Below are 9726 nucleotides of genomic sequence, written 5' to 3'. Positions count from 1 at the left end.
AGCTTCCGGTGCCGTCTTTCCCCAGCATTCTCTATTTACTTCCGGGTTCACCAATACTGAAGTGAGAGCGTGAGTCGGGGAGCGGTTCGGGTGACGAGTTCGGGGTTCTGCCACTCCCTGAGGCTGGGGGTGAGTCGATATCCCGGACCAGGAGAGACTGCAGTGGGTGCCCCGAGGGGCTGCCTCTCAAGAGGGCTGTCACCTCCGCAGGCCAGAAAGGGGAGCCCGGGTACCTTCCAGAGCGTGAGACCCAGCGCCCCTCTCCCGCTGCCCGCAGGCTTTCGTCCCCGCCATGGCTGAACTAATCCAGAAGAAGCTGCAGGGGGAAGTGGAGAAATATCAACAGCTGCAGAAGGGTAAGGGAGCAGGGTAGGGGTGACCTCGCGGCAATTCGCTCACAACCCAAGTCTACACCCGAATAATGTATTCTGTCCCACCCCTGGCCCCAGCCTGCGGCTCCTTCCCCTTCTCTGTAGTCTTCCCATTCCCTGTCCCGCCTGCCCATCCTTGCCTGCTTCCTCAGCTCCGCCTTCTTACCAGGACTGTGGTGGTCGGGTGGCACATGAGATGTCTCTAAACAAACCTTTTCATCCGCCAGACTTGAGTAAATCCATGTCAGGGAGGCAGAAACTAGAGGCACAGCTAACAGAAAATAATATCGTGAAGGAGGTGAGAGACTGAGATTTGTGGGGCGAGGGGGGACCTGTCCTGGAAGTGATTCTGATGTTTTTCCCACTCCTCCACCAGGAACTGGCCCTGCTGGATGGGTCCAACGTGGTGTTTAAACTTCTGGGGCCCGTGTTGGTCAAACAGGAGCTGGGGGAAGCTCGGGCCACAGTGGGGAAAAGGCTGGACTACATCACAGCTGAGATGTGAGTCTTCCTTCCACCCCACTGTGATGTACCTGATCCGTTGGGAATAAAGGTGCTGAGAAACCTTTGTAGAGTCATTCTCCAGAGCAGCCCCCATTTGAACAGGTTCTTCAACTCCTTCCTGTGTCCTTCAACTCCTTCCCTTTTCTTCATACTCCCCTTAGAGCTCAAGTTTCTGACCAATCTCCTTGTCTTCAGCACCCTCAAGAGTTAAGTCTCGCTAATTTCTCATTTGCTTTTTTGCCCTTCCTCAGTAAGCGGTATGAATCCCAGCTCCGAGACCTAGAGCAGCAGTCAGAACAACAGAGGGAGACCCTGGCTCAGCTGCAGCAGGAGTTTCAGCGGGCGCAGGCGGCAAAGGCAGGGGCTCCTGGGAAAGCCTGACCCTGTCCTGGGGGGTGGGGGAGGGGAGGAATGCGGCAGCTCTAGGGTCTATACTGTAGCTAATAAAATGTGAAAATACCTGGCGTGTTCTGACCAGCCGCTTCTGTTGTAATTGTCTCCATCCTTTCCTCTGGTCCCTTCCCCCTCACCCCTGTATCACCTGCATTACTCTCTCAGATCCAGATTTGTGCACTGGAATTTGTGTGTGGCAGAGTAACCCTTCTTTCTTGAGACTAAACTCTGAAATGTCTCAAACCTAATCCTTGCCTGTATATGCAAGCCTTAACTCTCTCTTCTCTTGATTGGAAGCAACCAAGAAAAGGGCATTGACAGTGAAACAATTTGGGGGAAAGTTGTTTCATTGAAAAACTCACAATTCTCTAACCTGCAACCCCAGAATGGAACATGGTAATCCTCTTTTGCTATGATTTCTTGTCATCCTCAAAATAGCCCTGGCATCTTAGTTCTTTTTAGTCTCTTTTCTTCCTAGACTTTGTTTAAATGTAGCTTAAATTGATTTCATATCCCAGCACATAATGCATTGTGATATTCTAAGACCTCCAAGTTTGTACATTGTCCACGAAGTGGTTCTTCCATTTCTTTGTCCTAACATTGTCTTAGGAATTCAGAGCCAAGGGTGTTTTTCATACTGATCGCTTTAATTGGGTACTTGACGTGGGTGTGTAACAACTGAGGAGAAAAACGTAAGAGCCAATAAAGGGACCAGGGGTGGGGAGGTTGCTGGGGAGGCATAAACCATTCTGAGGAAACTGTTCCCACCAAGCCCTTGCATCCAGCTTTCTCGGATAGATGCGGTTGGCCCCCCTTTCCCACAGGGTCCGCCTTCAGCCAGCTCCCCGCCCCCGGCAGCTAGTCCGCAGCCTGAGGGCAGGAGTAGAGCTCAGGTAGTGTCTGGGTCATTAGTGTTGTCACAGTGACAGGAACCTCCAGAGTAGGAAGAGGAGGCTCCTGCGAGAAACTTTCTTGCCATTCCCTTCCCCCGGGACTCAGAGCCTCTAGGCTTTTCCTCTCCCCCTCCTCCAGGCCTTTCCTTGGCCCTTGGCATGCTAGGATGTGGCCAGGGATCAAAACCAGATCTCTTCCCCAGCACTAGCTGTGTGCTGCTTCCATGGCAGGTATCCAGCTTAGGCACCAAGATTACCAATGTCACAGGGCTGAGTCTTGGCTGTCTGGTAAACCAGTGGTGCTTCCCTGCCCCAGGGTGGTTGGCCACCCTTCTGGATATCTTCCCCATGCGGCAACGGCCACCATTCAGGATGGCTCCCCACATTAGGAATGGCCACCATGAGTTCTATGAGCCAACAAGGCTTCCTCCTCAGAACAGTGCCCGGGCAATCTTCCTCCCTGTGGCCTTGATCCTGGGAAAGGAACCCCCTCCTCCCTCGCTTGGGGGAGTTCCCGAGGCAGAAGGGCCACTGGCGAGGCCCACTGTAGTGCTGGAGGGCCGCCGCCGCCGCCGCAGGAGGAAATCATGTGAGGCTCCATCCATAGCGTAGAAGACGTTGGCCGAGGTGGGGATGGTCAGCTCTGAAGGTTCAGAGAAAGGTGTCAAGCACAGTCATTCCCGCACAACCCCCCAGTGTGGCAGCATTCCCACCGGCGGGCACCACTCAGGCACCACTCATCCCGAGTCTGCCTTCCCTCCTGGCCCCTGACCTCGCTCCCCTGGGAGCAGCTGCACAAGCTCGTACTCCGAAGCTACTGCAGAATCACGATTGTTTTTCTTAAGGACACGACTGATGACACTTGGAGCCTTGTCCTGACTTGTCACCTGGCAGGACAGCAGACCAAAAGAGCAATTAACGTAATGGTGACCTTGGCCTGGCATCCTTCCAACACTAGCCACTGATCCCACCCAGAGAAGGCTGCTGCTGCTGCTTAGGTGCCAAGTCGTGTCTGACTCTGTCCATGGGATTCTCCAGGCAAGAATACTGGAGTGGTTGCCATGTCCTTCTCCACAGAGAAGGCTGCCCTTGTCCAAACTTTTGAGTTATCAGGGAAACCCAACATGGTGGCTCCCTGTACCCCATGGGCCAGCCCACATGGTTGCCGGGCTGTTCCCTCTGGGGAAACCACTGTTGGTTCTAAAAATCTCAGAGGACACCCAAAGTTCAAAGCGCAGCAGCTAATACAAAGTAACTTTGAAAATAAAACATGGCTGCTAAAACCAAAGGTCAATTAAAACTAAAATCCTCCTCCCATTTGGCTGTTGACACCTAAGACATCATCTCCATCCCCACCTCCCAACCCACAGCTCTCACCAAGATGCTCTTATAGACACTGCCGTCTTCCCCCAGCTCCATCTGGACTCGGATGATTCGGCAATCAGAGGCCCCTGGCCCAGGCGCCCCTCCCCCACATCCAGGGCCCCTGGAGGCCCCTTCTGCACCCCCACTGAGTGGGGACCCACAGGAGGCTGAGCGGCGGTGACCTCGAGAAGGCCGCGGGGAGGAAGCTGGGGGAGAGAGGTGGCTGGGGTCAGCTGGACTCTGCAGGGCTGGGGTGCTCTCCAGGGCGGAGTCCAGAGATGAGACAGACGGCCACTTCACGTGCTGGGGACCAACAACACGGAACTGGCATGAAGGCAGGAAAGCCAAGGGATAAAGACTCACAAAGTCGGGGTCTGGGTAGAGATCCGAGGCCAGGAGCAGAGCTCACCTGGGCCAGCCGGGTCAGCAGGGGGGCGGGGGTTCCAGGCACCTCCTCTGCCCCCACACTGGGCCGGTCCCAGGAGACGAGGGGGGTGGGACCCCCAACAGAACCCAGCACCCTGGAGTGGCAGGAGATTGGGAGGGTCAGAAGAAGGAGGACAAGTCCCCAAGAGACTGCCCTCCAACCACTGACTCCCTCACTCTGTCCACTGCGAGATGACCAGTGTTGGCCGAAGCACCCGCGGGGCAGGTGGGTCACTGCTCCCAGGCGTCTCCACCTCACAGGACACGCGATGGCTGGGGAGGGGCAATGGGCAGAAGTCAGGACGTGACACACTGACCCCCACATTCAGCCTGTGCCCTGGAGTCCCAACCGCACCCAGCCAGTCACCTCTGCGCCTCTGTCAGTGGCCGGAGCCCCTGTAGCCACCGCTGGATATCGGGGTCAGGTCGGAGGTCATAGCCACGACATTCGTTCTGGAGACGCCGCAGCTCAGAAAGGACAGCAAACTCCTAGGAAGGAGCCCACAGACTGCAGGAGGCCCAATCCAGGGAGCCCTGACTTTGCCCTCCTCTCCCCTTCCTGGGACAGGGCTAGAGATGGCTGGCATCCTGCCAAGCGCTCTCCTCACCTTCCTCCGCTTGTCAAAATTGATGTATCCATTCTGCAAGGGGAAGAGGGTGGGGTGAGGGTCCCGACCCTGCCACAGAGAGCATATCCCCTCTCCCCACACATAGGCGTCACTGGCCTCTGTAACTCCTCTGGCCCCCCGCTCCTCCCCCTCTTATCCATCACGCCCTCAGCCCGCTACCTTACCCTTTATATTGAACATCACAGGTAGAAATTGTGGCCAATTTACAGAGAAGAAAACTAGAGATCAGAAAAGGAACTTGCCCAAGATCCCAGCTTTGGTTTACTTATCAAACTTTGTGTACACATGCTTACACCTCAGGCATGCTTTGAGCACTCGCTAAACAGTAATTCATTTAACCCTCATAATAAAGGGTTGATGTAGATACTGTCACTAGTTTCCCACTTACAGATCACTGAGGCACACGGTTAAGCAGATTTGCCAAAACAATAGAATCCTGGCCCTTACTGCTTCTGCCTTGCAGCCCCCTCTGGAAAGAGGTGGCCTGTCTGACCCTGAGGTCTCTTCATTCCATCACCATATTGCGCACGCACACACACACACACACACACACACACACACACACACACACTACTGACCTCCAGCTCATCCTTAGAGGCTGCGTCCAGCATTACGAGGTCTTTTAAGAAGGTGCCAAGGTATGGGACCACACCCTGAGGTGTGTGAGAATCAGAGAGTCAATCACCCCTGCCACTGACCCCAGGGCTCCCCTCCCTCTGCACTTTCCTAACCCGTTGCCCCAGAACAAGTTTAATTCTCCTCCCCCTGCTGCGCCCCCCTTCCCAACCCTAGCGTTTCCACCCACAGTGGTCACTCACCCCGCCCCGGGAGGCAGACCTCGGGGACTTCTTGGAATTTGGCTCCAGAGAGGGCTGCAGCTTCACCTCCTGACAGTGACAGAACAAGGTGAAATGGGGGGTTGGGGGGGCGGAGATGGTGGGAATGCCAGGGAATGGGGCCTCACCTGCAGGAGGAGTTCCCGGCTCTGGGAATAGTTATCCTCCTCAGAGAAAATCTGGCAGAGGCTGGAGAAGACTCTGAGACTGTCCCTGGGGGGTGGGGGGCAGCGGCCTTGAGGAGGGGCCTAGCTCAGGTCGCCCCTCCCAGCCCTGACTCCCCTCCAGGGCCCCGTCCTCCCCACCTGGTTGCTTCCCCCCAGGCTGCCCGAAGCCTATGGATGGGGCTGGATTGAAGGGCTGATACCACAGCATACACTGAAGAGAAATTTCGGAGCAGACGGCACTCCTGTGGGGTCACAGACAGAGATCACAGCTTTAGGACCTCTTTCCACACTTTGATCCCCAACAGGGCCAAGCCTCTCTCTTACCTCTGCCACGCGGATCCACTTCTCCAAGAGCCGGGCCCTCTGGGGAGGACGAAGCGGCCGTACGGTCACCTCTCCAAGCCCCTCTCCGGTTGAGGTGGCCCCCAGGACAGAGCTGACCACTGCCCCTGCCACCTTGTTGAACTGTGTGACGGTCGCCCGGACAGATGGGCAGAGGTGAGAGTATCCTGGCCGGTCTCTGTGACCCCACAGGCCCCCCAGGCACTGAGAGGGGACCAGATTGAGAAACAGCTCCTGCAGGGCAGAGGTAAGAGGTTAAAGTTCACGGTCAAGTGAGGTCAGCCTTCCAGTGTCAGGGGTGTGAGGATCTCAGGTGGCCAAGGAACCAGAGGGGCATGGGGTTTGAAGGGCAACAATCAAGGGGAAACGGGGAAAGGTCAAAACTGGGTGGACAGAGGAGGCTGGGAGCTGGACCAGGAAGGACTGGAAGCCAGGTAAGGATGTGGAGTTAGGGACAGGTTAGTAGGGGGGCAGGGGTCATGGGGTCAGAGGTCAGGGTCTCACCGCATCTAGCAGGGTCAGCTGTTCGGCCAAGTGGTCAGCGAGGTACACCAGGACATCCGTGGGGTCAGCAGGGGGATCGCCGGGGAGGGCCAGGGGCTTAGGAAGTTCGGGGGTCTGGGGGTCCACCCGGGACCGGAGGTTGCGGATGAGGTCAGCGCCGCCCCCCCCAATACCCTCCCCTGCTGCATACCCTGTCCGAAGAAAGAAGCTCTCAAGCCGGTCAAGCTGACCCTTGACCTCAGAGCCAAAATCCTCAGGGTGAGAGGCCAGCCAGGTTGACAGTACAAAGATGGCTACCCTGAGAGAAGGGGAATTCACCGGGGATTAGATGTCAGGCTGCTGCTTGGCCGGAGAAAACTGTGAAGTCAAGAATCAGGGGTCACTTACCCTTTTGTCCTCTCTAGCTCATCAGCAGGATGAGATTCAAGAGCTTCCAGCCTGGGGAACGGAAGAGATTCTATGTGTCCATGTTTTCCAAAACCCTAGTGGTTTTGACTATTTGGGTGGGATGTTCTGGCTTTAGAAAGTCAAGACATGTCAATGACCCTTGGTCCCTTATTAGCCTGACCTGTCAACCATAAGCCCTAGCAGGGCAGGCGTGGAGGTGAAGGCCCGGTGAGTGGCCAGGAAGGCTGCTGTGAAGGTCACGTCAGCCCCTGATGTACGGGTGTCCAGCAGGTGTCTGACCAGGGCCTCCAGGGTGCCAGCTCGGAGTTTCCGGGAGGAACGCGGAGGAGGCCTTGGGGCCTGGGGGAGACAGAGCGCCAGCCACTGACCCTTTTTTCAACTCTCCCCCACTAGATCTCTGGGAGAAATCCAAGACCTAGGAGATGATTCAGCCTCATTGTATTAGGATTCAGAGAGGGCAAATGACTCAAACTAAGTCACACAGCTGAGTCCAGTCTCCAAACTTCCAACCTAGTATTCTGGCCAGAAAGTCAGCAGGAGGCAGGGGAACTGGGAGGTGGTAGGTCAGAGGTGAGACGTCCAAGTTATAATCTCACCAAGGGATCAAGAGGCTGATACTGGCGACTTGTGACTGTAAAGGTAGCACCATCCTCCTCCTCCTCCCAGACAGACACAGGGGCCTGGAGGAGCAAGGAAGGGGAGGTCAGATGGTTCCACACCCCACCCCACTGCCCAAGCCTCACCCCTAGGTCCTGCTCCTCCCTCTGTGCCCCTCACCTGTTGCGGAGGGGGACAGTACCAATGAGTACGAGGGGTGGGGGGGGCTGGTGACCCCAGGTCTTCCCCACTGGGGCCCAGACAGCCCCCCCCAAGCCGCCTCAGGGCCCGGTGGAGTCTAAGGGGTTGCAGTGGGGAGTTGGATGGAATGCAGGAACCCTGAGCTTGGGGACCGCTGCAGCCCCTCCCCCCCAGAGCTGAACCCTTGAACAGCCAAGAATCAAGGTGCAAAGGTAGGAGGAGGGGGAAGAAAGAGAGGCAGAAAGCCTGAGGCAGAGACCTTGAGAAGCTGAAACCTCAGTCACGGGCACAACCTCATGCTCCGCCCTCCCCCGCAGGAATTAGCCAAGCCCAAAGAGTAAGTCGCCTTAGCCCCCTTTCCCCGGGTCCCTCCTCAGCTCTGGAGACCCCCCTCAGGGCGGCGGCGCCGATCCCAATACAGGAAGGAGAAGGGGAAGTGGGGATGGTGTGTGTGTGTTGGAGCAGGGGGTGGCTTAGACTCACAGTCATGTGACCCCGGCCGCTCCCCCAACCGATCCCGAAAAACCAGCCCTGCTAGTCACCCAGTCAGTCCTCACTCAGACTCTGGACAAGAGCGTCCAAAATCTCGGGGCCCCAAATCCAACTTTCGGCCCCTCTTGAGGCCCGAATCCTACTCCTGCCACCGCCATTAGCCCCGAAGAGAAGCAGGTGACCACCAGTCACTCGGCCTGGGACGGCCCTCGACGGTCCGAGAGCCTCGGCTCCCCACCTCCGCCCAGCCCCAGGCGGCGGGGCGGGGAGGGGTCACGAAATAGAAGGGTTCGCTCCCCAATCCCGGAGTCTGAGGAGCGGGTTACTGTGGAAACAAACCCCTCCCTGCCAGACAGACACCCGGAGGGAGACAGGGACCTAGACTCCACGCCCGGAGGGACGGGCCACTCGGGCACGGGCGGAGAGGGCTAGGGACCCGCAGGCCAGCCAGCCTCACGCGCCGGGCGGGAACGGGGCAGGCTCCTGAGTGTCTGTGCCGCACAGAACCTCGGAAACGCCGGGGCTCCCCGCTGGGGGACACGGGCCGACTCCGGCGAGGGGCGCGGCAGGGGCTGAGGCAGGAAGACATGCAGGGACACAGACTCGCAGCGGGGAGAGTCTCCGGGACACACGCCGCCCGCGCCTCACCTCGTCGTCGTCGTCGTCCTCCTCCTCCTCCTGCCCCCCGCCCCCGCCCCGGCCACCGGGGCCCCCACCCTCTTCGGGGTCTCGACTCCGGAAGCTGCTCAGCACGACTCCCCCGGGGGGGCTCGTGTCCCACAGCAGCCGCAGGGGCCGCGGGAGCATGGCCGGCTGAAGGAGTCAGCGGGGTCGGGCCATGGGGGCGCCTGAGGAGAGACAGGAGCGGGGAGGGAGGTCAGGGGGGCGCGGGGCCCCAGAAGGCGGACTCCAGGTAGTCTCCGGGGAGCCCCGCGGGGAGGCAGGGTGGGGGGCAACGCTGCAGGGGCACACGGGGCCTGGCGTTGTTGTGGACGGGGGTCAGGAGCACGGGCTCGGGCGGGGTTACAGGGGGCTCTGGCTCTGACCTGCTCAGGACGGGTGGGGGCAGCGCGGCTCCCGAGTTGCCGTTCCCGTCGGCCTCCGGCCCCCGATCACGTCCCCGGACCGAGCCCGTCCCCGGCTTTTCCGCACCCCCTTGTACGCCCCCCCCCCCCCCGCCCCGCCAGACTCCCGGGCCCTCCCGCCCTTTCCGCTCCCCCCCGACGTCCGCCCGCCCCGAGAGCAGGAGCCAAAAAGGGAAGGAAGTGAGGACAGGAGCCAGGGCCGCGGACTTAGAGGAGCGCCGGACGCTTGGGGGCCGGGACCCAGGAGCCCGGGTCTCCAGCCCGACTGTGCTCGGGGATCCTGGAGCCCACGTTGCCCTGCGCTGAGTGGGGACAGGGATTCCCGTTTCCAGCCCCCTGGGAAGGGCGAGAGCCGAATCTGACATTCCGCTCCTCGACACCGCGAGGCTAAAACTCCCGCAGGGAGCGTGTCACGGGGGACGGACCCAGTTTCTCCGGGCCGCGGGGCCTCCACTCCGCCCCCACCCACGCGTGTAGCGGACCAAAATCCGTTCCGGGTTTTCCGGGGAGCCC

At 59.0% G+C, this 9726-nt stretch overlaps 2 protein-coding genes across 5 annotated transcripts; one reads left to right on the top strand and one right to left on the bottom strand.

Annotated features, from left to right (window-relative positions):
* Positions 1–33: 33 nt before the first annotated feature.
* On the top strand, positions 34–1349 carry PFDN6 (prefoldin subunit 6). Of its 4 annotated transcripts, none has more exons than XM_052648157.1 (5): positions 34–69; positions 211–356; positions 599–669; positions 748–872; positions 1127–1349. In XM_052648157.1, the coding sequence occupies exons 2-5, from the start codon at positions 293–295 to the stop codon at positions 1254–1256; spliced, it is 390 nt and encodes a 129-aa protein (XP_052504117.1). In that variant the 5' UTR covers positions 34–69; positions 211–292; the 3' UTR covers positions 1257–1349. The 4 variants fall into 4 exon arrangements, with proteins under 4 accessions (XP_052504117.1, XP_052504116.1, XP_052504119.1 ...); XM_052648156.1 differs by having other exon boundaries at positions 49–129; XM_052648159.1 differs by having other exon boundaries at positions 51–69; positions 278–356.
* A 545-nt stretch (positions 1350–1894) lies between these two features.
* RGL2 (ral guanine nucleotide dissociation stimulator like 2) lies at positions 1895–9284 on the bottom strand. The gene is made up of 18 exons (XM_052648121.1): positions 9175–9284; positions 8777–8976; positions 7435–7518; positions 6999–7177; positions 6818–6868; positions 6431–6728; positions 5909–6160; positions 5723–5826; positions 5546–5630; positions 5400–5468; positions 5160–5234; positions 4561–4593; positions 4320–4441; positions 4130–4225; positions 3936–4047; positions 3539–3829; positions 2934–3048; positions 1895–2804 (listed from the first exon to the last, which is right to left on the bottom strand). The coding sequence occupies exons 2-18, from the start codon at positions 8933–8935 to the stop codon at positions 2593–2595; spliced, it is 2337 nt and encodes a 778-aa protein (XP_052504081.1). The 5' UTR covers positions 8936–8976; positions 9175–9284; the 3' UTR covers positions 1895–2592.
* Between the last annotated feature and the right edge of the window lie 442 nt (positions 9285–9726).

This window comes from Budorcas taxicolor, chromosome 11, assembly GCF_023091745.1.
Source record: "Budorcas taxicolor isolate Tak-1 chromosome 11, Takin1.1, whole genome shotgun sequence".
Taxonomy (NCBI): Eukaryota; Metazoa; Chordata; class Mammalia; order Artiodactyla; family Bovidae; genus Budorcas; species Budorcas taxicolor.
Note: the sequence above shows the minus strand (reverse complement) of the source record. Positions and strands in the feature narration are given on the sequence as shown.